At 48.3% G+C, this 26,806-nt stretch overlaps 1 protein-coding gene across 2 annotated transcripts in view; it reads right to left on the reverse strand.

Moving 5' to 3' along the window:
* PKNOX2 (PBX/knotted 1 homeobox 2) overlaps positions 1 to 26,806 on the reverse strand; it is a 282,247-nt gene that overhangs the window by 25,149 nt on the left and 230,292 nt on the right. For both annotated transcript variants that reach the window (XM_049654902.1, XM_049654896.1), the window contains exons 6-7: positions 21,225 to 21,396; positions 9,063 to 9,251 (exon numbers count right to left, since the gene is read on the reverse strand). In XM_049654902.1, coding sequence (XP_049510859.1) covers positions 9,063 to 9,251; positions 21,225 to 21,396 — 361 coding nt within the window. The remainder of the gene's footprint in view (positions 1 to 9,062; positions 9,252 to 21,224; positions 21,397 to 26,806) is intronic.

Genomic DNA, 26,806 nt, shown 5'->3' on the forward strand with positions numbered 1-26,806 from the left:
TATTCAAGCTCTGGCTGGTTCTCTGCCCTGTGGTTTTGCTAGTCTCCATGCCAGGTTCTGAGTTTGGGTAACTAAAGGCAATTTGCCTTATGCATGAGATCAGACTCTTTTCTTTCCTACCCTTTCCTCCTACTCTGGGGTCGTTGGCTGGGACGTGCCCAGAGGCAGCCAAGTGATATCAGCAAAGGAATGGAATGTAGAGCTTCAGGGACAGAGATCATGGGCAGGGCCAGGGCTGGCCACGTCTTAGCTGGGCAAAAAAAAAGAGGAAGCAAAATCTGGCATCGCTGAGGTGTGGGGGAATAACATCCACCCCTTACATTTGTAAATACGAGCTGTTTCACAAACCTGCCAGAGCCCTGGCGAGTTTTTAAAGACACAGATTCTCAGCATCATTGAATCAGACCCTCAGCAATCTGTATATTTAGAAACCTCCCTCAGCTGGTCCCAGAGATCAGTGGGTCTGAGACTACCTCTTCGTTGCACGTATCGAATATTAACAATGGTTTCACCATGCTATTTCATTTTAATCTCCCCACTACGATGGTGTCATCGGGAGAGAGATTATTCTATTTGTCTGAAGAGGAACTGAGGTCCAGAGAACCAAAGTGAATTCCTGGAGTCACAGCTGTGCCTCGCATGCGGGTCCTTCGGCTCTTGCGCTGATGCTCAGAGAGAGAGAGATGTGCCTTGGAATCAGACATCCAGGCTTGACAGAAGCAAGGTTCCTGGCACATTTGAACACCCAATAAATCATTTTCCGCTTCCTTTGGCTAACGCTACTCACCCGGGGAGCTGGGCTTGGCATAGTCAGGATTTAAAACCTGTCCTAGAAGGTCCCTAGAGCCACTTGGGTTCTTAGCAGCAGTGGAGATTCATCTGGGACTGCCGACCTAGTCACAGTGACCGGTTCTTGCCACATGCCCGGCTCATTCCTGCCTAAGACGTTCCCGGGCCCAGGCCAAGCTCCAGAGCTGGAGCTGCGTCCCTGTCTTGGACGAGCTCTGTGACCTGACTGCAGCCATTTCAGGTCAAGCCCAAGGTCTGGCTCTCTGGAGCCTTTGTCTATGGAGACAAGGGGGCTCTGAAGCCCTGGGAATGGTCTACGGTCTTTTCTGAGGAGGGAGCTACTACGTGAGCAGAGGAAGCCCCTTGGGGAGAAGATGTTGGCTAAGCACACAGTATTTTCATCTTCTTGACAGCTTCTTCTTGGGGCTTATCAGACTCCAAACCAGGTGGATGATGTGTCTGGACCCAAATAGAGCTGTGTCCTTCTTAGCGCCCAAAGAGAGGTGAGGAGCACATGTGGTACAGTTTTCGTGACGTTCTTCTGCATCCAGAGTCCCCCCATCCCTGCCCAAACTGTCCAGGAGCCAGGGGCTCAGAGCTGGTTGTCTAGGTCAAGAGCTCTGCCTTGTCCCACCAGGAACATGTCTGTGGTGTCCCCCAGCATCGGAAAGTTGCCAGAAGCCTGGCTTCCCTGGTTGAGCCATCCCATCTAACTGGGAAGCGTGCGGTCTCCTACTTTCTAGCAGTAGGACGTGCTTTCAGAGTACGAAATAGGCCCCAAAGCTGAAAATGTCCATAGAGTTTCCCAGGAATGCAGTGGCAGGGCCTGGACCAGGTGACCCACGACTTGGATGGAAACTCACGAGCTGGGCTCTGCAGGCCTCCCCAGAAGCTGTCCCACTGCTGATTCTCGAGTGCTGTTTCCCTGAGACACAGAGAGGCACAGAACCTCTCAGGAGCAGGCACAGCAAGGTTAGGGGAGCAGCTTTAGATGGGCTGACAGCTTGCGCCTCCTATCCCCACCCGGGGACAAGCTGCAAAGCCTTTGCCGCCTGGGGCCGTCGGCCACTCTTTCTGCGCCGCGGTGTTCACTGTGGTGAGTTTTACTCCAAATCTCATTTGAGAACAAAAAAAGATGATTTGTGCAAAAGGAAACCTTACTGAAGAAAAAGTGAAAGTCTCTGGGATTACTCTTGGAAGTAGAGGGTGGGAGGGTGGGGCGTGACCTGACAATGACTGTGAACTCTGACCTCAGGGTCTGCTGTTGGCCTAGGAGGAGCCGGGTCAGTCCCTGGAGCCACGGGTCTTCGCTGTTAACAGGGAAAGGGCTTATGTTGCCCCGGGGAGACTTAACTTCCGCTGAAGGAAGAAATTCCTGGAATAAACTGTGTTGGGAGGAAGAAAGGAAGGAGTGAAGGAAAAAAAACCGATAGAAAAACTGTCCTTTAAGTTATTTTGAAACAGCCAGAATGTTTATCTTACTAGGATGCCTGTAAAGCAGGGGATTCGAACTGGATGACGCTGCAAAGTTCTTTCCAGCTGAGGATTTTAGAGAAACCAGTGCCGTTCCCTAGGAATGTGTGGGTGGGTGGGGGGGGGTAAGCAGATGGCGGTGGGCTGGGGGGCACTGTCTCCCACTCTACCCCACCCCAGCTGTCTGCCATCCACCCCCAGGCCACTAGGGGTCTCTGCTGATCCACCAGCTCAGATCACACTCCCCACAACTTCCCAAACCTCCCAGGAGGGCAGGTCTGTGGGCTAACTGGCCTGGGCTAGGGGGCGGGGACTTGGTTCTGGGTGCCACATTTCTGCAGGAAAGCTTGTCTTGACTCACCCTGGGTATGCCCATGGCCCATTCTCTTGACTCCTTCAATGCTTCCTGTTGGCCTGATATCGTGGACATATAGCATAATGGTGCTCTTTCTGTGTCCTCTTTCCCTGGCCTTCATTGCAGATCTTTTGAGGGAAAGAGGGATCTTTCCTTGAATTCCCCCCAACTGCCTACCACAGTGTTGGGTGCATGACAGATGCTCAATAAACACATGGCCTGACTGGGTTTTGGCCTGGGATGGTGTGTGTGTGTGTGTGTGTGCGTGTGCATGCACCCTAGGCGGGTGAGGAGGGTGGGGAGGTTGACCCTGTCCCCAGACACCCCGTTCCTGGCAGCCTTCCTCCACTCTGGCAGGCCCAGAGTCCTGTCCTCGGCTGGGAAAAGCTGGGCTCCCAAACTCAGGGAAGCCAAACACATGTAAACAAGCCACCTAATCCTGTTCCTGCTCTGCTCCTGTTGGGGGCTTTAGTCTCAAGGGAAAGGCACTTTTGGCCTGTGGGGACAAGTGGCAGCTGCTGCTCTTAAGGAACATTCCTTCTCGGAAGGGGAGAAGTGCTCAGGTTTCATTAGCCTGGCTGGGAGGGCGGTCTCATGGTCTCCGGGTCCTCTGAGCTGGAGGGCTGGGGGCTAGGAACTGGCAGAAAGCACAGCTTTAATGGCTATGGCAAGAGTGAGGCAGAATAGCTCCTAGAACTCCACTTTTTGTCACTGTGGTCTGGGGGTGTCCCCTTTCCAGCCCAGTGGTGATCTTGCAGGGTAGATCACCTCCCTTTATTTCCACCAGCCTTAAAACTCCCTGGTCAAATCTTCACGATGGTTGGTCACTGGGCAGAACTTGGGGCTAGACTGAGGTGACTGCCCCCACCTCCTTGACCTCCTGCTAATCTTGCAAATGCAAACTCCCTGTAGGTCAGGAGGTAAGTCTACCTTCCCCAGGGAGGGATGTACTCAGTCCCTTCCTATTTTTTTAGGGACTTCACATGGTTGGAGAGTTCTACCCGCTCTGCCAGGCCCAGAGTCTCAGAACTGGGCTCACTCTGTACCAGTCTTGTCCCTACTTTCAATCTATTAGCAAATCTAAATTCTTGCTTCCCAGCAATTAGTTTCTTCCTCTCTAGTGTTCAAATCCCTGCTCTCCAGTTAAGTGGGGTCACCTCTCCCTCTCCAGGGCCCAGGACCTCTGGTTCTTCATAGATGTCAGGAAAAAAGGTAAAGGGAGTGATTTTAACAAGTAGAACATAGACTTGGGAGTAGCCCATCCCAGCCTCTGCTGTTTATTAGGTATGTGACCTTAAGCCAGTATCTTAACTTCTCTGAGCTTCTCTTTCCTTGGGGGAGAAAATGGAGAAAATAATGTGCTCCTTGTGGCCTTGTTGTGAGGAGTCAATAAGATAATATATGTAAAGCACCTAGTACCTACTGTGCCTGAGATGTGGGGGAGGCTCAATAAATGTTGAAATTTTCCCCTTTCTCTGCCAGATCTTCTTGGAGCAGCATAAGAGGCTACTCAATTAATTTGCCTCCAACATGTTTTCAGTCCTTATCCCATCGCCCACATTCTCCATTACCTCTCACATCTTTGGAGATTGGCCATCATTATCAGCCTCAAAGCATAACCCCCTACAACTTGGCTGCAAGATACTCCATTATGACATTTGGAGGTCAGAGATTATCCCATATCCACTTTGATATCCTTGGAACTCAGCAGGCTCAATAGGCTTGAACAGATGCATGATGTGGGAATGAATGGCCTCTTCTCCTCTACCAGCTTCTCTCCAGGGATTCTGAAAGGCTGTCTCTGTTCCTTACCATCTCCCAGACTTCTCTCTATATAGGGAACGCTCACTTTTAGAGTTCCCAGATAGCACACCCCCCACCCCCCATCTCCCTCCTCCAGGAAGTCCTCCAAAGCCAGTGAATCTCCAACTTCTCCAATGACAATGGGCAAAATCCTTCTGCTGGCCTATCTAATCCATATGCTGAGGTTTGCTCATTCTGCCTCTGGCAGGAACAGACCCTGGCCCTGACGGTGTGCAGGCTGGGCCCAGGCCTTCCCAGGGCAGGAGGAAGGAGGCCGAGTGATGGCTGGGGCAACCTGCAGCCACACATGTGGTTTGTTCAATCCAGACCGCTTCCTGTGGCTCTGTCTCCAGCTGCTCCTTTCCTGCCTTCCTCAATGTTTACTTGACCTGGAGCCTTCTATAGCTCATATAACTGATCAGGATCCTCAGGTGTGGCTCACAGCTCCCTCACACTGAGGTTGGGAGCTCCTTCTGGACAATTCACTTATGCTCTCACAGGACCTAGCACAGTGCATGCAGTAAGTGCCCCCCAAATGTTGGGTGGCTGAGATCTGCAGGTAAATCTGATTTGCCCACAATAGGGTTGCAGCTAAAATCCCTACAGAGAAAGAGGGGTGAGTTTCAAGTCAAATTAATAGTTGAGCGAGGCAGGAGTTAGGGTCTCTCTAGTGGGATGGTTTAGTTTATGCCCTCTAGGGAAAGATAGGAGAAGCCCAAGTTGGAGTCTAGAATGAGCCTCCTTACCGAGGGGATTGCCCCTGCAGGAAGCCTGGGCTTGGAGCTATGAGGAAGCTTGGATGTCATTCCAGTGCGGGCAGTACAGGACGGCTTCCTGGGGATGTGGGAAAAAGTAGCTGTGGCTCAGTTCCTTGGGAACTCTGTTTCAGCTCTCTCACTCGGTGGAAGCAATCTCCCCCACTCCCTACCCCGATTCCATCCCCCAGAGAAAGTTCACATTCATAAATGGAAGGCCAAGCTGCGAATGTGCCCAGCTGCCATAGAGCTGAATGGGGACACAGTATGGCATCTGGTGGTGGTGGGGGGAACCAATTTGAAGAAAAAAATGTCTCCCGCTTTGCAACACAGGCTGAATGATTAGCACATAGGGAAAACCATGAGCCAGCAGTTTGCAACAAAGCTGGCAGGCGGCTGGAATGTTGGTCCTGAGGATCATGTTCCAGAGGGGAGACACCCCTCCCTGGACCAGGCTGGCGCTCAGTGTGGCTATTTCAGGCTGGGGGGATTAAGGTCGAACCATGACGAATGTGAACCATCATACACACACACACACACACACACACACACACACACACGCACCCACACCAGACACTCCTTTTCTCTCTTCTCTCCCATACTGGCTCCCATGCCCTGACGTCTGCCTCCTCTCCTGAAAAGTCTCTTGGCAGTGGAGACTCTCCTTCCCGGGAAGGCCCCGCCAGCCCCGCACCCCCAGCAGCTCAGGGAGACAGTGACGGGAGTCCGACCTGGATAGCATTGGGCACGTCCTCTTCACATTCCCTCTCCCTGCACCTGACTTTGCACTGACACCACACCTGCCTGGCCTGTCCCTTCATCCCACTGTGGCTGCCATACTTTCCCTCTCATTTCTGCCTCTGTCTCCATCTTTCTGGGGCCTCGCTTCCCTTTTCCTCGGTCTGCGTCTCCTACCCTTTCCTGTCCCACCCCCTCCCCCCCGCCCCGCCACAGATGTTCATCCTTCCTGTATCTCCTCTCTTGAATGTGACTCTCCAGAGTTGTCTTTCTTCCCCTTTATCTTTCTTCTGATTTCTCCTTCCCTCCTTTGGCTTCCTCTGGCCTCTCTTGATCTGTCTCCTTCTTTCTCCTTGTCTTACTTCTTTCAACAGATGTTTACTGGCCGTCCACGCATAAGATTTTGGGTTAGCCGCTGCCAGGCATGGGTTATAATTGTATATAAAATACTGTCTGTACCCAAAACACGTCTGTCATCTAGGAGGGGAGAATAACACTTACACTAGCGACTCAGAGATAAAGCCACATGTGATATTTACATATAAGTGGCCTATGGTGCTCTAGCAGTTAGTTGAGAGCAAGAAAAGTGCTTTCTGCATGGGGCACCTAGAGAGACCTCCAGGGGAGAGCAATCTTGTTATTGTCCTTGCAGAAGAGGATGGGTTTGGTCCTGCAGAGGTGTGGAAGCGTCACCCTAACAAACAGGCATGGGTGAATGGGGACCTGGAAGGAGCCTTGAATATCAGGCGATAGGATGTGAAACCTCTGATGACAATCCAAGCTTTCGAGCTCAGAGAATGATGACAAGAACAGAGCTTTAGGACAACAAATCCAGCAACAGAAGCTTAAGAGGCATGTGTAGGTAAGTGTGTGTGTGTGTGTGTATGCGTGTGCGTGTGTGCGTGTGGAGGGCTGAGGGCTAGCCAGACAGGACAGGGGAACCGGTAGGAATCTAGGGCAGCAACCTGTGTGTAATTATCTTATTTACCCACTGAAGTCAGAACTACATACGTGGTGGCAGTCACAGGCAATGAAGGGACAAGTTTGAGAAATTCCAAACGGAAGCACTTGCTAAGTGTCTTTTCTTCTTTTTCTGGCTGTCTTTGTTTTTGCCCGATTGTCTGAGTTCCTCTTTCTAAGCAGATCAGAAGCTTTTTTGCAGTGGCCACCCCAGGGCCAGCTTTGCTGTCGGGCACAGATCTGATATTTACAATGACGGGAATCAAAGTTCTCCCTCCTCCGTCCTCAAAGCTCAGAGGCACCGAATGCTGGGATTTCCCGGGAGGACCGACTTTCGCAGGCAGCATCTCTGAGCCCTGGCTCACCCAGAGCCCATGTTATCCTTCTCTGCCAACTCCACGTCCCCAGTGGCCCTGCTTGCTGCAGACTAACTTGTCAGCCCCAGGACCCCAACCTGAAGCGGGCCACTGTGGCTGCTAAGCCCCCTGGCCCTCCTTTCTTCCCCCCACTGCCCTGGTACACCCCCAATGTCAGCGCTCGAGGTAGACTTGGAGAGCCCAGGAGGGGAAATCTAAAGCCTCTCCAAGGACCTGATTATTTCCAAAGACTTGTGCTAATTTTCTGATATGATCCTCACATCTCTGTGAGGCACTAAATCCTCATTACTTTTCCTGACCGATGCATTCTAATTAGATCAACACTTAAAAAAAATTCACAATAGCCACAGGATGGCTTTCCATCTCATTAACTCCTCACTTATTATTTTCATGAAAATTACTGATAAAAATGTGCATCTCCATTTGGTGAGGCCTCATAGCCTCCTCAGCTCCTATCTTGCATCTCTCCCGTCACCGGGGCTGCGCAGCGTCGCCATGGTAACCCACAATAATAGAAACTAATAAATTACAAACGAGATGCTCGTTGAGCAATTATTGTCCTCTTTTATGCAAGTTTCTTGCTAATTTTGATCATAAGGGAAAGTACAATAAGACTCTGAAGGAATGAGTCTATTTCAAGAGAATATTAGCAAGCAGAAGCCTGGGCGGCTGTTTTTAGATCTGTAATAAAGTGATTTGGTGATTTCAAGCAATGGGAAGAGGAAATAAACTTCTTGCCTCATGTCCCATGCAGTACTCACTGTCAAGTCCCACAGAGATCCCTCTGGGGTGGGTTTAATGTAATACTTGTTGTCAATATGTGCAAGGCGTGGCTGACCTTCTAGAGGCCCCCCCGACCCTTCCCCTGCCTCTACCAACCTGGAGGGATGGATTAAGTGTGTTGGCCCTTAAAGCTTAGAGATAAAAATGACACCCCCTTTCTTAGGCATTCTTTCCAGCACCTATCAATCTTAGAAAGCTTATCCTTTCCCCCAAGCCCGACTGTCTCATGAGAATAGGCTACTCTAAACCTCCAGGTGCCTTCCACGTGTCTGTCCTAGACTCGGGAGCTCACTGGGAAAGGAAGAAAGTGGTGAGCTATGGCTTACGTAGATGTCAGTGAGTTTGATGAAAAGGTGGTCACCAGGCAGCTTTCTTAGCTCATAGGTTTGGGGAAAATATTCTGCCCTGGAGGGAAAACTCCATTCTCACCTACAACACATAGCTGCCATTTCCACATCCCCGGTCCCCAGGATGAAGGTGGCAGGTGACTCTTGGGAGGGGGGTAACTTGAAGTGACATTTACAGTGGCCCTGAACCTTAGGAAGTCAGAGGAGTCAGGGTAGAGCAAGCAACTAGAAAACGATCTGGGAGAAGCAGTTGCATGGGAAACTGTCTTCATTTATTAGGTGGGTGGGATTCAGGGAAGGAGCACTTTCCCCAAACTGTCCTTCTCAAGAACATGGAGAGCTTAGCAAGCCCTCCCGAGAAGTGCATGAGGCTAGGAGGTTGGAGTCCATCGCGGGCTCTGCTCCTGCCTCATCCTCCAGGAAAGCTTTCCATCTCAACACTTAGGCACATTTCTTAGGGTATCTCGGGCCAGGAAGCCAGGAATCACTTTGGTCATCTTCTAAGGAATATTAATGCCTTGGCACGGTGCATTCTGGTACTGCTGATGAGAAGGAGTGGATCAGAGGAGGGCCCTTATGCTGAAAGGATCCAGTGAGCCTGCTCCACTTTCCTAGGCCACCAGGGGACCTTCAGACATTTCTACACCTGGCTTAGGAGCTAGGACCCAGCCCTGTGTGTTACCTGTGAGTGAAGGTTTATGGAGGGCTGGTTGGGGGAGTAGGGTCCCCCGAGGTCATTCCTGAGCAGGTTATCACTGTGCATCTTGGTTTTGAGGCAGGTGATGTAGCGGTTACAAAAGTCCTTGCAGAGTTCATTGACTTTCTCCAATTCCAGCAGGTGAATTCTCAGGACCTGGATTGCCTTCACCATCTGGGGAGAAAAGGGGAGAAGTGAGCCCAGGTGTTCAGATGACACTCCCCGTGCTGCCTTGACCTCCCGAGCCCTGAGCACACCAGGGGGGAGAAGCCCATCCCCTGCCCCAGGTATACGCTTTCTCATCCACTCGATTTAAATTCTAGTTACGGCTGTCTGCTGATTGTTTGCATGCTTTGAGCCCACTGTTAACACAATCTTTCTTGAGTAATGGTATTCTGAGGACCACAGAGATGAAAGCCAGGTCTCTAGCACCGGCCCTGCCACGTGTCATCTGTGTGACCTTGGGCAATTGCTCTGCACCTTGTTGTCTGAAAAATGGGGATAATTATGCCCTCCCTAACAACTGTCTAGGTTGGTTGAAAGGATTCACGAGTGGAAAAGTGAAGTGCTGAACAGGCACGAGGAAGATGGAGCTCAGAATTTCTTGTGAGTGCCCGAAGAAGTCAGGGACTGTCTATTCTTACACATGTACTCTGAGTGCCTCATGTAATACAGGTCACCTTGCAGATGCCCCCCATTGATACTTATTGACTGACTAAATCATCCAGCATGACTTAGCTGGGCTCTGAAACACCTCGCTGTCCGTGGTGGTTACTCTCGTGCCCTTTGGATTATTGTATGTGTGCCTGTTGCCTCTTCAAATGGATATTCCCAACCTTCCCTGGCAAGGAGCTGTTTCTCAACTGGAGCTTTCTCTTTATCATTGTTATTATTATGCAAAGAAAAGTGCTGCGGGAGGTTTGGAAAAGACGACAATAAACTATGCTTGACCCAATCACCCTAAAACAACGATTTTTTTTTTTTGTCTTTTCATCGTGTGTAATTTTGTTTCCTGTTTTTTCCTTGGTATACCAAATGTATTTTCATTTAAAACAAAATGTTTGTTTATTAATTTTTGAGAGAGAGAGAGAGAGAGAGAGAGAGAGAGAGAGAGGGAAAGTGCATGTGCACAGGTGGGGAAGGGACAGAGAGAGAGAGGCAGAGAGAGAATCCCAAGCGGGCTTGGAGCTGTCGGCGCACAGCCCCACATGGGGCTCAAGCTCACAAACCGTGAGATCATGACCTGAGCCGAAGTCGGATGCTGAACTGACTGAGCCACCCAGGTGTTCCCAAATGTATTTTTCTAAGCACCGGAACTATTTTCTCCATTGTCCCTTCCAGGCTGTGAGCTTCTAGAAGGGAGAGATGGTGTCTAATTTGCTTACCACGTTATCCTGGCACCAACACTATGGGTACTGAGTAAATATTTGTTGAATGGGTAAAGATAGTTGAGTAAATATATTTTTAATTGTTGCATATTTTTTCCCACGTGTGCCATCCTTAAGCAATCTCTGATTGTTGGGCATTCAGGCTACTTTCAATTCTTCAGTTTTACAAAAAACATTCCAGTGACTGTTTTCCAAGTTACAGCTTTTATTCATGTGTCTGCATTATTTCCTTAGGGTGAGTTCCCAGAAATGACAGGAAAAAAGCTATGGGCATTTTTTGGCTCATGATAACTATTGCCAAATTGCTTTTCCAAAAAGCATTGCTCAACTGATGTTGGAGCAATCGGATATCCACAAGGAAAGAGGTGAACCTTGATTGAAATCTAACATCTTCTATAAAAGTTAGCTCAAATGGATCAAAGACCTAAATGTAAGATATAAAACTATAAGCTTTTAGAACAAGAATGCGGAAGAAAATCATCAGGACCTAAGCGTGGGCAAAGAGGTCTTAGGCTTGACAATACCAGCTTGCCCCAGAAAAGGAAAAACTGCTAAATTAGGACCCACCCAAATGAAAAGGGTTTGCCCTTCAGAAGACCCTGTGAAGGAGATGATGAAGAGGCAAACTATAGATTGGAAGAAAATACTTGCAAACCATGTATCTGACAAAGGGCTTATTTCTAGAATATATAAAGAGCTCTCAGCAGTAAACAGTAACATAGCAAGCAACCCAATTAGAACAGGGACAAAAGACAACATGAGACATTTCACTGAGGAGGATATACAGATGGCAAATAGGCACATGCAAAGATATTCAAAGTCATTAGCTACCAGGGAAAAGCAAATTAAAACCACAGTGAGATATCACTGTACACCTATCAGAATGGTTAAAATAAATAATGGTGACAACACCAGATGCTGGCAAAGAAGTGGACACTGGATCACTCATACATTCCCGGGGGACATGAAAAATGGTAAAACATTTTTCTGGAAATGTTTATTTCTCTGGAAAACAGTATAACAGTTTTGTTTGTTTGTTTTTATAAAACTACATATATGCTTACCATATACCCAGCAATTGCACTCTTGGGCACTTATCCCAGAGAAATAAAATATGTGTTCACACAAAAACCAGTCAAAGCAGCCTTATTTCTAACAGCCCCAAACTAGAAACAACCAAAATATATTTCAATAGGCGAATGGATAAAGACACTGTGGTACATCCATGTCATAGAATACTAGTTAGCAACAAAAAAGAACAAACTATTGAGACACTCAACAACTTGATGGATTTCAAAGAAATTATGCTGAGAAAGAAAAGCCAATCTCAAGGGGCGCCTGGGTGGCTCAGTCGGTTAAGTGTCTGACTTTGGCTCAGGTCACGATCTCACGGTCCGTGAGTTTGAGCCCAGCGTCAGGCTCTGTGCTGACAGCTCAAAGCCTGGAGCCTGCTTCGGATTCTGTGTCTCCCTCTCTCTCTGACCCTCCCGTGTTCATGCTCTGTCTCTCTCTGTCTCAAAAATAAATAAACATTAAAAAAAAATTTTAAAGAAAAGTCAATCTCAAAAGGTTACACAGTGTATGATGCCATGTATCTAACATTCTTGAAATGACAAAATTGTGGAGATGGAGAACAGATGGGTGGTGGCCAGGGGGAGCAGAAGGGGGCAGAAGGGAGAAGGGAAGAACTATTCTGTACTTTGACTATCAGCGTTTACATGAATCTATATATGTGAGAAAATGGCACAAGACTAAACACACACACCGAAGTGCATGTAAAATGGTGCAATTTGAATAAGATTGGTGGGTTGTATCGTTGTCAGTTTCCTGGTTGTGAAACTGTACTAACAGTTATGCAAGAAGGGAATCAGAACTTCTTTGTATTCGTTCTTAGGACCGCATGTGAATTGACAATGACAACAAAATGGAAAATGAAAAGGGGGTGGGCCTTGCTGCCTTTTGAGACCCATTGATGTCGACATAAGCAATATACAGGGAGTCCCTGTTTAATTCTACCCTTCTAGCTATTGGCTAACATCTTGGTGCTTAGGAAACAAGCAGAGAATCTCTCCCGGAATTTTGACGGTCAGGTGTGAGTAGAGCTGTGTGGCTGGACATCAGTGCCACACTCCTGTCTGAGCTTCGCTGGCATTTCTAGTGGAGTACTACTGAGTAGTCTCTGGGTTAGCTTTTGCATGGCCTGATAGCCAGGAACTGTGCTCAACTAATTAAGGGCTCTCAGAGTACTGAATTAGACTAATTGTCACTCAAAGACAGAAACCAACAGTTTTGTGTCTTTACACAGGGCTCAATCCTAGGGTCTTACCTTAAAGGAGTGCTCCCTCTGTGGGGCTGAGACCAAAAGAGACTGTGCTCTCCCAGGCAAAGAAAAGAATCATGACTTTAGAATGGATTATTTGGTACTGAATGAACATCTGCTCTAAGTTTCCTACTTGACTTTGGCCATGGATACCTTGGTTTATGTCTTTCAGAGTAATTAGCACCACATAAAGCATTTAATAAATGCCCTTGACTCGTTGATTGATTGATAACAATACCCGAACATTTCTTATTCTTACTATGTCTCAGGCACTGTGTTAAACCTATCACATGACTTATTTATACCACAGAATCACCTCTGCAAATAGGCACCATGATTGCCCACATTTTACAGTTGAAGAAAATAAAGCCCAGAGGTATTTTTACTGGTTTAAAGTCACACGGCTGGTAAGTGATAACACTAGGATATGAAGCTGGGTGACCTATGTTGCTTCACCCTCAAGATGGGCTCTCGGGATTTGTGTAGATGGAGAAAAGCAGTTTGAAGGGTGCATGGTTTCTGGGGGGAAAGTGGCTCAGTGATGGGAAGTATGAGGTTCCAGGAAGACCAAATAGTGTTGGGGACATTAAACTTTTGGATTTCCAGAACTCTCCCTGGTAATGTTCCCTTATTCAGCTGCTCTGGCTTCTCGTCTCTCATTCCTGGCCTAGTGCACAGGGGTCAAAATACCTACTGATGTAGGTGTCTGCCTCCTCCTCCATAAAAAGAGAGGGTTGGGCTCTCAGGTGCTTTCCATTTTCTGATTCCCTGAACATGACCAGGACTTGTGCCCTCAATTCACTGATGGGTCTGGAAGGGACCCCAGGAGATGACCTGGGCTGGTGTCTAGGTGAGTGGATGGTCCAAACTCTAGGATACATGGCTGCCTCCTCTCTTCTGAGGCTCTCCCAGTCAGAACCTTTGCTTCAGACCATCTCTATTTTCGCTCAGTCTGCTGATTGAGAAGTTCTCCCTTACGTTTACCAAAATCTCTTCTGCCTGAATATAAAGAGCTTACTCAGCCTTTTGCAGGCATTAAGAATACCTACCTAGTGCCTCTGTCAATACACCTCCCTTAATTTAATGTTATCCATTCAACACAAATATTGAGTCTCACTATATGCCATACACAGAACAAGGCATCGGACTTGAATAACTTGTCCAACTAGCTTTGTCTTCTCGAGACAAAATCATCCTAATTCTTTAAACCTTTCTTCTTTTTTCCCATCCTTCCTTCCTTCCTTCCTTCCTTCCTTCCTTCCTTCCTTCATCCTTCTCTCCTTCCATTTTATCTTTCCTTCTGTCTCTGAGCTTTCATTTACTGGACTTGTCTTCATTTTTAATCAAGATTTCACTTCTTTATTTATTTTTAAATATACATATACACATTCACATCACAGTAAGGTACACATATCTATTCATTTATTTAAAAAACATAGCCAATAAATACTTACTATTAAAAAAGAATCAGAAAGTACAAGTAAGACAAACTATAAAGTAAAATATATGCAGAAAGTTTTTGTTTAAATGAAATACACACACAGTGAGCTTACACCAGATCCGGTGCACGGTGGCCAAAAGTGGACCTACCTTTGGGTCTAACAAAGCACAGTTGAAGGATTACTTTTTCATGGGATAATGGGCTTGGTTTAAAGATTTAAGAAGGTAGAGTAAATCATAATGGTATTCTGAGGCATGAATATGTAGGACCTATTCAATACTAGAGAACAAGATGGGCCATACCATTAGTGGGGGTGACTGTGTGGCAGAACAGATAGCCTGTGGGGGCTGTTGCCAAACAGCCTGAATCCAGGCCTACTGTTTACAAATTGGATGTTACGGGCCAGTTCCATGACTTCTGTGGGCCTCAACGTCCTCATTTGTAAAATGGGAATAATGATCATCCCTAGCTCATAAGATCTGATGAGGGGTAAAGGAGATAATGATGTGAAAATATCTTATAAGCCACAGGGAACCAAAGGCATATAATTTTTTAACCTTTTTAAATGATTTCTAATATGCTGGTGGCTTTTCTATTGCCATTCCATATTCAGCTGGTGGAAACAGAATCATTCCCAGTGTTTTGCCTCTGTATTTATGTTTAGTAAATCATTCTCTATCCTACGTGTTTGCAATTTTGGGTTTTTGCTTCTAAATCAGAATAAAACTCTGATTTATTAAACTATTTTTCTAAGTGATCAATGTCATATAAAAAGTTATTTCAAATCTTCTAGAGCAATAACAATTCCATTTAATTTAATATCATCATCAAATGTGATGAATGTGTTCTCAATCTTCCCCCCTCCCCAAGTCTTGCTTCACCTCCAGCTTCTCTCTCTCTTTTTGCTCTTTCAAAATAAAGAAACAGCCCTTTTCTTCTGAGAAGTGCCCTTCAAAAAAAAAAGCAAAACAAGATGCCATCTTGCATTTTAGTCTCATACCACTGCACATGAGCCCAACCAGTCCCGGGAGAGTACCCGGGACTGGAGCTTCTGGCTGGCTGTGAAGACGCATGGTGTGATGTCCCAAATCTACTATTTCCTGCCTGCCTATTTTGGACAAGTGGTTTAACTTCATCTGTAAAACTTAGGATTGTAACCCCTACACTGTAGAGTGGGTGGGAAAGTCGAATAAAACAATGTATGTAAATGCTGTGGGTGCATAGTGGCTATTTGATAAATGTCTATTCCTTATGCTAACCCCCTCCCCCACCCCGCTACCACCAAGTTCCTTTCTGAAGAGTGGCCTCTCTTGTAGGATCGTGGCCCCCTCACTTGATAGTCATAAATCCTTGCCTTCCAAAACATTTATATACATACCACTTTATGATTTGCAAAATGCTTTTCTCATCATCATCTCACTGGAGTCTTCTAACCATGGGGATACACAGGTGATACGCTCGGGTAGCCAGAATTCCACGCGGCAGTTAGGGAGGTATCCATTCCCTGGGGGACAGGTTCTTTTCACCCTCTCCTCCTTCTGCAAGTCAGGAAGCTGGAACTACTCTCCCTCACTTACAGGCAAAAGGGTTTATAAACTTGCATTCCTTAAAGTGCTCAGATATTTCCTGCGGGTCATTAGGGCAGCCAAAGCTAAATTCTAATCAGGAATTGTTCTCGACCAGACCGGCTGGATCTGAGCAGTTGAAGTGCAGTGTCACTGGAACAAGGAGCAGGATGTGGAAGAAAAGGTGAAGACTGGAGGTGCGAGAACTGCCAGACGATTAGGGGATAAAACGAATGGCTCTGGAAGCCGTCGTGCATGACCAGCTAAATCACGTTTTAGTCAATAAGGCGACACTTCTCCTCTGATGTCCTCAGAATTTGGAGAAGCAAGTGGTTCGGGGGAAAGAGGTGGGCTTTGGGAATTAGACCCACTTGGTGCAAATCCCAGCTCGGCTGTGGGACCCTTACTCCTTTATTTTCTCCTCTGTACAGTGGGGATGTCAATAACTACCTCATGGGGCTATTATGAGAACTGAATAGAGAAGGGTGGTCAAGAACAATGGGGTTTGGAGGCTGAGTCTCGGGGGTCTTTCACCCACTGAGAAATTCTGGACAACTTACTTAATCTCCAGACTTTACTTTCCTCATTTTTCCTGTGAGTTGGGATAATAATAGCAACTCCCCCAGAGTTGTACTGAGGATTAAATAAGATGCATCTAGAAAGAACTAAAAACAAGAGCTGGTGCATCCAAAGGACTAGAGAAAGAGTAGTTAGAAGTCAGCATGACAGGTAAGAGTGTGGGCGCTGGAGTTCGGGACCTGTGCAGTATCTGACTCGGGCCTCTGCCTTGGACTAGCTGTGTGATCTTGAACTAAGTGATGCCACCTTGTGTCTCAGTCTCCTTGTCTTTAAATGGGGATAATAATAATACTTGTAACCTACCTCGTGGGTTTGAAAACAGGATTAAATAAGATAATATCTGTAAGGTGTTTAGAATGGCACCTGGCACCTGGTAAGCGCTCTATAAATGTTAATCATGACTAGCTTTGATTATCCTTATTTGCTTTCCCTTTCCTGGTGTTGGTAAGATTTTTCTGTCCCTATGTAGGGATCGTGGGACCGAAGCCTGAAGTGAATGACTCTGAACGGGGCTGCCTGAGGTCTCTGTGGGCCCAGACTTCTGGCCTGGTTCCTTCCTGTGTCTCCTTATTCACAGCCTCCGGCCTCTGGCCCTGCCTCTTTAGAGTGGGCCCAGGAGTCTGGGGGGCCCCATTTTGGAGCTGGCTTTGCGGTCAGGCAGCCATAATCTGTCCCTCGAGCCACACCAGAGTCTCATTAAAACGTGCCCCATAAATGTTAAAAAATTTACACATAAAAAAATTCCATGCATGAAACTGAAACCGTACGTTTTACAGCCTCGGTTTGAAATCTTGCATAATATATAAAACCTCGGGACTGCACTGGGGGCCCGTAAATCAGATTTTATAAAACAAAAAGCTTTTACCTTTCAAAGGGGTTTGGGGAACTTGCAAATTTTACAAACTTTACCAACTGCCAGTCAGAGGCTGCTGGGTCCAAACGGGGGATCAGTGGGTCCGGTAAGAAATGGGTCTGGTGAGTGCTGGTTGGATGTGCGGACTGGGGTGGAGAGTATCCAGAGGGAGGGAGCTCTGGATGGTTGGGGGACAGGGGGCAGTGTGCCAGCTTAGCCACCCACAGCACTGAAATAGGGAGGTAGAGAGGGTCAGAGAGGGGGGCACCAGGGGAGGGGGGGGGGGGTCGGCAGGTGGGGATCTGGAGAAGCTGGTGGCATTTATAAATGAAGGCGTTACTAACCCCAGAAAGAAGAGAGGTGGGGTGACCCTGGAAGGAGCAGGGTATTGGGAGCCAGCAGACCTAGGGTCTGGTCCTAATGAGTTATTTCCCTTCTCTGGACTTCAGTGTCCCCATCTGTAAAATGGGTAGTGGGATGGGCTGAACCAGCTTCTCTCCATGGTTTTCTCCCCAGCTGTTTGTGCAGCTGGCTCAGCAGGGGAGGGAAGTTCCCTCTGAAGCCTTCTATCTGGGAACCTCTCTGATCTTTGGGCAGCTCTGGGAGAGCTCAGTCAGCCGTTCCCATGGGAACCTGTCTGGGAGACTACTGGGAGCAGGGGAAGGGACCAGTCAGCACTGCGATTTGCACGGAGGATGGGTGGCTGGAGGTGGGAGGATTGATGTCCAAATGGCGGGTCTGGCAAGACTGGGGCCGACGGGCTCTCTGGGCTTGGGAGTAAGCAGGATCAGAGCGTGGCTTGAGGGTTCAGGGTGGGCCAAAGTTTGGGGGGACCCATGTCCTCCTGACAATCCCATTTGTGAAAGTCAATATTCAAGGGCAAAGGAAAGCCGCCCTGACACACATATATATAAAAAATAAATCTCTCAATTATCTCAGCTCATTTGCTTGGGGTCTCTCATTTTATGTCCCTGCTCCGCTGCGCAGTATATCTGTCCGGATAAAGAGTTACAGTCCGTTGGGCTACGTGTACAGGGTTGTAAAAAATACAGATGCCAAATTAACTGGCTGTGGCACTCAGCAGCTGATTGAGCTGATAATGACGCGATCTGACCTTTTTCTAATTTCTAATTATGTGCATCTCGGCTGTGCTGGCTACATGATTCTTGTTCTAATGATGGCTCCTGTGGTTGGCCTCTTCAGCTGCCCCCTCCCGACACAGAACTACAAATGGGGTGGCAAAGGGTCTTGCTTGACCCCCCCAAATAAAGTTGCAGGGGACCAGCCACACGGTCTCTCTGATGGCCAGGAGGAGAGTTTGGGAAGGTGGATCGCCTCACCCAAGGGATACTGCATTTGAGATTAACCTTCTGGATGCCATGCATTTTTAAAGGACATTTAGTTCCACATGCCATCTTGTTAATTTTTTTGTTACAGTCACATGAGACAGGTGTATTAGATCTATAGACGAGAAAACCGAGCTTCAAAGGAGTTACGTCATTAAAGTCACACAGAGGGTAAGCAGTGAAGCCAGGCTCAGGCCCTCTGTCTCTAAGTGCTCCTTCAACCCTCTCTATTTATTTATTTATTTATTTATTTATTTATTTATTTATTAGTTTGTTTTTACTTTATTTTTTAATTAATTAATCTACTTTTATTATTTACTTATTTTTGAGAGAGAGAGAGAGAGGGTGTGAGTGAGCGAGGGGCAGAGAGAGAGGGATAGAGAGAATCCCACGCAGGCTCTGCACTGTCAGCACAAAGTCTGAAGAGGGGCTCGAACTCACAAACCATGAGATCATGACCTCAGCCGAAGTCGGATGCTTAACCCACTGAGCCACCCAGGTGCCCCCAACCCTCTCTCTTTAAACAAGTGACCGGTCAGCCAGCCATTGACCGTAGCTAGCACATCTAGGTAAATCAGGCCCATGTGGGTGGGTGCGATATCTGAGGACGGTTTCACCAACTGCCCCACTCCCAGCCCAGTCACCCAGGACAGACGACCAGGCAACACCAGAGATCTGGGGCCACTGGGGCAGCTGCTGCTACATCCACATCCCTAGGTCAGGCGTGCATGTAGCAGACGCTTAACCAAGTTTTGCTGGGTTGAACCAAGAAATTGGATTCTTTGAGTGAACAAAACCCAGAGAGACCTAGGCAGTGTTAGCAAGGGGAGAGCACAGAGCTGGCCCCTTTTCGGTATTTTCCAGGTTATACTGGAACAGGAGGCTGTCCTCAGTGTGTCTTTGGTAGCTCGCCTGGCAGGCAGTGGTGGGTAAGGTACGTGAGGTTCGTTGCCCCAGGACTCCTGCTTCTTAAAAAGGTTTCCATTCTTTTATATTACTCGGTCTGATTTTAGGTATTTTCTACCAACTTAGGCCTCAGCTTCTTTTTGTGTCATGTGACAGGAGGGGGTCCTGGCCCCCCAGGCACAGTTTAGCTCCCACAGGAAGAGCCACCTCCTCTCCTGGCTGCCTGGCTGCTGCGGGTCTAAGTTCCAAGGACCCGCTTCATAGCTGCAGTTCTGAGATGGTAATCAGCTGAGCTGCAGGGTAGGGCCAGACCAGCCTGGAAGGAACCGGACAGGCAGTGGGCTGGGCTCCCGGGAAGTATGGCTGCTCAATCCCAGCCAGGGAAGAGGGAGGGCCAGGGATGAGCAGAGTGGTACCTACACTAGCACTTCTGATGCCAGGTAAGCGCTTACTCTCTGGCACGTGCTCTCTCTCTCTCTAAACGCCAGCCCTGCTCTGACACTTCACGAATTTCCAGGCCAGGGGGGGTCTCTCCTGGCAGCTCTTCTGGACTCCGTAAAATATCACGTTCAACTCTTGAGAGAAGCAGTGGGGTGGGTAATTCACAGCATAGAATGATACGTAAATCCCTTAAATCTGTTCTGTAGGTGCTCTGAGTGTGTGTGTGTGTGTGTGTGTGTGTGTGTGTGTGTGTGTTTGGGACCAGGTATCAGCTAAACTCTGGATCCAAGAGGTCAGCAGTATAATCACTCAATTTACGGAGGAGAGTTTTGCCCACTTTCCAAATTCACCATGCATGATGTGGGTAATCCACCCACAGAAAAATCAAGAATTATGGTTAATAATTAATAATTCCATGGTGACTGTATATCGTGATGACTGGACAGAGCAGTTTCTCTCTTTCTCTCTCTCTCTCTCTCTCTCTCTCTCTCTCTCTCCCTGCAGGATTCCCAGGGAGAAGAGAATTTCAGATGTCTCTCTCTCTCTCTCTCTCTCTCTCTCTCTCTCTCTCCCTGCAGGATTCCCAGGGGAGAAGAGAATTTCAGATGTCACCTATAGTAGTGGTTATCAAATATTGTTGATTGCAGTTGCCTGGGAAGCTTCAAAATGTAGATTCACAGGCCCCTACCAAACTTACTGAATCACAGTGCCCAGGTGGTGGGGCCCAGGAATGTGTATTAAAAAAACCCCTGTAGTGATGATCTGGATGATAAACTGGGTTTACGAGCCTGGTCTGTGTCCCTCAGATGGACAGGACATCTGCTGGCCTTCTCAACATGACTGTGTCTCCAGCTCTTTTTCTCTGTTGATGTGTTTGAATATGCCTGTCGCCTTCATCCTCCACACTGTAGCACACCAGCCATCAACTCGTCTGGGGGCAGCCCAAGACAGATTCACTAACATGCTGGGACTCCAGTCCTCAGAGCAGCTACCCCAGACCTTCCGGCTCCCATGCCTCTCCTTCCCTCCTGTCCGTGCTGCAAGGAGTGCTGGGTAGTGGGATGTTGGTGCCGCAGTGAGCAGAGAAGAAAAGGCCGCTGGCAGCAAGACCCGGGCATGCAACTCTTGGTTCAAGGAACCAGAAACGGTTCTCAGCTGCTAGATGGGGGCATCTAGTGCCTGCCCCAGAGTGGGCACCCCAAATTTTCTGTGGGATGGATGAAGGAATAAAAGGATCATTTCTAGGGCATTTAGAGGGGTCAGAGGGTAGGAAGACCCTAGCCAGGGTGGGGGTCGGAGGGTCTTTACCAGATTGTCCAGTTCTGGGTCATCGCTGAAGAAGGCTTTGTGCTCCTGCTCCTGCTGGTGGACAAAGTTCTCGATGTCCACATCAAAGCTGGCGGAGGTGATGCACTCAGAGCCCTGGGTGGCCTGCTCACATTTCTCAAACAGCAGCGTCAGGAGCGGGAAAAGAGGGTGCCTGCGGGGACATCAAGAACTCACACATGCGCACACGCAGAGACCCGCTGCTGGCTGGGCTCAGAAGCCACCAGGGCCCCTTTCCCACATTCCCATCACTCCTTCTCCCAAGGTCCTACTTCTTAAGAACATCCCAAGTCCCCACGCCAGCCTGGATGACAGCACTTCATACCCTGGCACAGAAGGATCCAGTCTCCTCGTTGCTGGGGCCTTAGAGGGCTCCGTTCCTCCCCACTGGGTGCCTAACGCTTCTCTTTGGTCAGATAAGCTGCATGGATATTTGGTGAGAGATGATGGGTATAACTTATTTCAAAGAAATAAGTGTCCATTTCTGGGTCAGGGTCAACCCGGGAGGGAGATGTAGGAAGTATCCAGAAGAGTCCTGGGTATGAGCGGTAGTGCTTGGTCACAGACCCATTCGTGGCTGTCTGGAGCCAGCTGAGGGCCACAGATGTGCACACCTGTGTGTCTGCAAGTGTATGCAGGGGGATATGTGTGAGCTGGAATATTCATCCCACACGTGGTGGGCGGGTATCTCCACCTGTCCAGAGTCTGCTGACTGACTCAGTTTAGATCAGACACCCAGTTACATGTATAACATCTCCCTGCACCTTTCTATCGTCGTACACTTAGCACAACCGTGATTCAATGATTATCTGCATCACTGTTTTCTTCCAAGATTGCCCCTGTCGTAACGATCACTGTATCCTTAGGACCTTGCCCCACATGCTCATAGCAGGCACTTACTAAATATTTGGTGACTGATGACGAATCGGCAAATGAAGACAGTGTGAGCGTGAGTATGGGGTGGGTGGGCATCGTTCTGTGATGTATTATGTAAGCTGAAGTGCCTACCTGGCTGGCTCTAAGGGTCTTAGCTTAGACATCACCAGCTCTGGGAAGCTTCCTTCACTGCCCCTGCCCCTGGCCTACGCTGATGGCTCTCTGAGCTGTTTGTTTTATTATCTGCCTTCCTCACCAGAATTCGAGCTATATGAGGGAGGAACCAAGCCCACCTTATTCATCACTGGGTGTCCCGAGTCTAGAAGAGGTATGTGGATCCCAATACATACTTGTTGCATATTGTATGTGTGTGTGCCATTTGTACTTATAAGTGCATATCGTTTTTGCTTCCCTGCAGCATGTGTGAACAATCAGGTCTTAGCATCCCAGCAAGCGTGCATGTGTTTGCACAGATTGTTGACCCTGGACCCTGCAGCCTCATTCCCTTCCACTATGATTCCAAAGAAAGCATCTGTCCATCCCTTTCTGGGCTCTCCTCTCCTGGTCCCTTGGGACCACACAATCTAGCTCTTTTCTTTTTGATTAAGCCCTGCTTGCTGGGAGAGGAGGAAGTATGTATGTTGAGCTTGGCTCCCAGGCCTCTGCCAACAGGGATATTCTAGTCAGTGTTGTCTGATAGAACTTTCTGCACTGATGGAAATGGTCTAGAATCTCTTCTGTCCAATATGATAGCCACTAATGACTGAAGCCAACAGACACTTGAAATATGACTGTGGTGCTTGCAACACTGAATTTTAAATTTATTTAACTTTAGCAATTTTAATGTAACTAGTCGCATGTGGCTAGTGGCTACCATATTGGAGAACACAGTAAGTCTTGAAAAGGAAAAAAGATCATGCTTTTTTCCTTCCAGTACACTATGAACACACCAAGAGAAAGACTGAATATCCAGCCTACACGGTGTTTGTATGTAGATGGGGGAACCCCTCACAGCCTGTATTGGGATTCAATAATTCTGGGCAAAAAGACAGAAGGTGCTTAGTTCCATCGACACTCATACCTACACCTACTAGTCATTCTACTCAGGCTCAGGGGCAGTGGGGGGATGAGGAGACATAAATTCCTGCCTCCTATGAGCTGCTTGGCATGGCCGCCTGTCTCTAGACACCATCTCCCGACCCTTGTTTTGGGAGCTGATGTGTAAACATCTGGATCCCCAGAGTGCAGCCTAGGTTACAGTTTGGAGAGGAAAAAAGGGTCACTATCTAAGGATGGCGCATCTGCAGTCCCCAATTGCTAGAAGATCTATTCAGCCCGGCAGGAAGCCGGTAGGGAAAACAATGGGTTCGCTTACCCATCCGGTTGAAGACAAAGAGAAAACCAGGTGAAGGGGTTAAACTCCAGTGTAAGTCTTCATTTGCAGCCACTAATACCGCAGCATATTATAGTCTAATCTAACCTGATCCCAGTTTAATGCAAGATTCTCCTGGCCCTGAGTGGAATACCAAAGAAAGCCTCAGTGGCTGTAATTTAAGCAGAGCCCTGCAGTGGTTTAGCTGAGGGACATGAAAGGCAAATTCTAGACGGTGTTATGAATTATTGCGCCTTATGAACCTTCCTACTCTCAACAGATGCCTGCTGCCATTTAAACAGCCACTAGATCAATTAGGAATGAAAGGCACAAATCGACTCTGTACAAGGGCACTAAATTACCAGGAACTAATAATCCGCAGCATCGTGCCAGGTGCTGGGGGCGCAGCCCCCGCCCCAACCCCGCAGCAGCCGCCGGTCACTGCACATTCCTTTCTCACGGGTTGCAGGGAGGGTGGGCAGCTGCTGAATGGAGAGGGGATGGTCTCTGTGTGTGCGTGCATGTGCATGCGTGTGCACCAGGGCTCAATGTAGGCTGTCAATGAGAGCTAGTGTGAGTGTTGTGTAAGTGTTCCATCCCGTGTGTTTTTATGGTGTGTGTTCATACAGTGCGTCTATGCAGAATGTGTGCACATATGGGTTGTGTGTATGAAAGTGGGGTTCAGATTTTGCGTGCTGTGAGTACAGTGTGCACATGCCCCATGTTGTATGCAGTGTGTGTGCACGCGTTCTGTGTTACCTGTATGCGGTATGTGCGAGGGGATTGTGTGTTCTGTGTACACAGCATGGATGCCATGAGGGGTGGGGAGGAGGGAATCTGCCAGTGATGGAGTCTCCCAGCACTAGAGTTCGGGTAGGTGGGGTAGGTAGTCTTCTTCGCCACTGTCCTTGCCCCTGCAGGGCAGAGAGTAGTCTGGGAAGGCCTCTCTGAGGAGGTGACATTTAAGTTAAGCTTCAAATGATGGGGAGGCAGTCATGCAAAGATCTGAGGGAAGGCCATTCCAAGCAGGAAAAAAAGCAAAACACTAAAGATAGGAATGAGCCTGGCACATTTCTAATACAAAATCCAGATGAGTGTGTGTGGAGCAAGGTAGGCAGGATGGGAATAGAGGGAGATGAGGTTGAAGAGGTAAGCAGGTGTGGTGGAGGCACTGTCACACACACGGGGAACAATGTGCATTTCTATGCGGAGCCACAGCAGGGGCCCTTTTTATAAATTTCTCACTTCCGGGTGTCAGATCTCCCCAGAGAGAGAGAGTGTGTGTGTGTGTGTGTGTGTGTGTGTGTGTGTGTGCGTGTGTGTATCTGGAATGTTTTCTGTGGCTTTTGCTATCTCTCGGAAGGAAACATACTTTCTGTCGCCACCTCCCCTCAACCCCCCATTTAACCAGGGGCCCCTGGAGCACAGAACAGACCTCATGGACACTGGGATGGCCACCTCTCTCCAGCCCCTCCCTGCCTGGGCCACACTACCAACTCCCAAATCACTCTTCTCATATACCTACCCTCCCCAGGCTCCTGCTTCTGCTCACTCTGATCCCTGGGTCCCTGAGCCCAGGGGCTCAGATAGCACCTGAGCTTGCCCACAGCTTTTCTGTGACTGATAGCCAGTGTCAGTGGGCTGCCTGTAGCTCCCATGCTCTATCTGCCTGGATCCCTCGATAAACCCAGACTGCTACCTGTTACCTGCTACCTCAAGCGTGGGGATAGGTGAGACGCTGTGCACCACATCCTGAGAAACCAGCTGTTTCCCAGTGACCCAGCTGGGTTGCGTGGCTGCAGTCATGCCATGGGCTCCTCTAAGGCTGTTCCCAGCCCGGTTCCCGGCCCCTTTCCCAGTTGTCCAGACTATGCGCTAACCTATACTTCTAGGCTTCCCTCCAACATCACCCTAGAAGGCTGGAGATGAGGCCGGAAGTCTTCCAATAGAGTCCTTTCCAATAGCCCTTGATGCAGGCTTGGAGTGGGGTGGGGTGGGCAGGGACCATGGGAGCTGGGGATCTTAACCACCGGGGAGATGAATGGTCCTGTCTGAACCGGGCAAGGGATGGGAAGAAGGATTTCCAGTTAGGTGTGGGATTTGCTTCTTTATTCTTGGCCTTCCCTGAACTTCCATTTGTCCAACTACAATGGGTTTTAAGGAGTTCCTCTTCATGCTGTCCAGATCTGTTCCACTGTAGATCAATACCCTTCAGAGGCTAGAAGTAAGAATGTGGAAACCCAGTCCCCAGTGCCCAGACGATGATGAACAAGATATGAAAGATGGTCATTAGACTTTATTTCCAAAGAGCGGAGGACATTTGACCTCCATAAGAGCTCACCTTCTCCCTCCCAGATCTTTCTCCGCTCTTCTCTCCGTCGCCTCCTGTCTGACCGCCCCCTCCACCCCAATCTCTCTTAAGCCGTTCAAAATTTGGAGGAAATAAATCTCACTGCACTAATTCAGTGAGAGTTTGAGCCTCGTCAGTGCAGAACAAATAAAAGGAGTGAACTGGCATGACATTTTACTGCAGAAGAGAGGTCGTTTCCAGCCACTAATAAAAAGGATTTGACACAGACTAATAAAGAGAAATGAATTTCTCTAATGGCCTAATTTAGCACATTCAGCACTGTGCCTCTGCCTGGGTGCTGGGGGGCGGGGGGAGCCGTGAGTGCCGACGGAGCCAGGAGCAGGGGAGATGCATGGCGAGGAGAGGGGAAGGAGAGATGATCTCAAATAACATTTTATTATTTCTTTTCTCTTTTCCGAGTCCCTACCCCCACCCCCAACCTCATCACCTCTCCTCAGGAGCATCTGAACCAAAATCAAGCTCAAGATATGCAGTTTCTGTTAACGATCCAAAGAAATAAAGAACCCCTCTCCACAGACTTGCAGTCTTGTGCTAGCTTAAGAAGGTGATTAAACCGGATGTGTTGATTTCTACAGGGGTTTAAGCCATCGTTTGGTTTAATTACTTCTGACATTTCTGCCTTCGCGTTTTTTACATCACCCATTTGCTGGCCTGCAATGCCCAGTTTGGGCTGCCCCCCGGAGAGCAGATTGAAGACAAGGCAGGATTTTGGCTGAAGCCCTTTGGTAGTGGTGAACATCACCCTCTCTCTAGCCGCAGAGAGGCTGAGCCACCCCTCGCTCAAGCCCAGGTTTTTCTTCAGGGCAAGGCAATCCCCCTAACCTGCCCCTCTCCCCGGTGAGGCTTCTGAGAGCCTCAACACAGCCCATCTTATTCTTCTCTACCTCAGGACAGATCTTCTATTCTATTCTATTCTATTCTATTCTATTCTATTCTATTCTATTC

This window comes from Panthera uncia, chromosome D1, assembly GCF_023721935.1.
Source record: "Panthera uncia isolate 11264 chromosome D1, Puncia_PCG_1.0, whole genome shotgun sequence".
Lineage (NCBI taxonomy): Eukaryota > Metazoa > Chordata > Mammalia > Carnivora > Felidae > Panthera > Panthera uncia.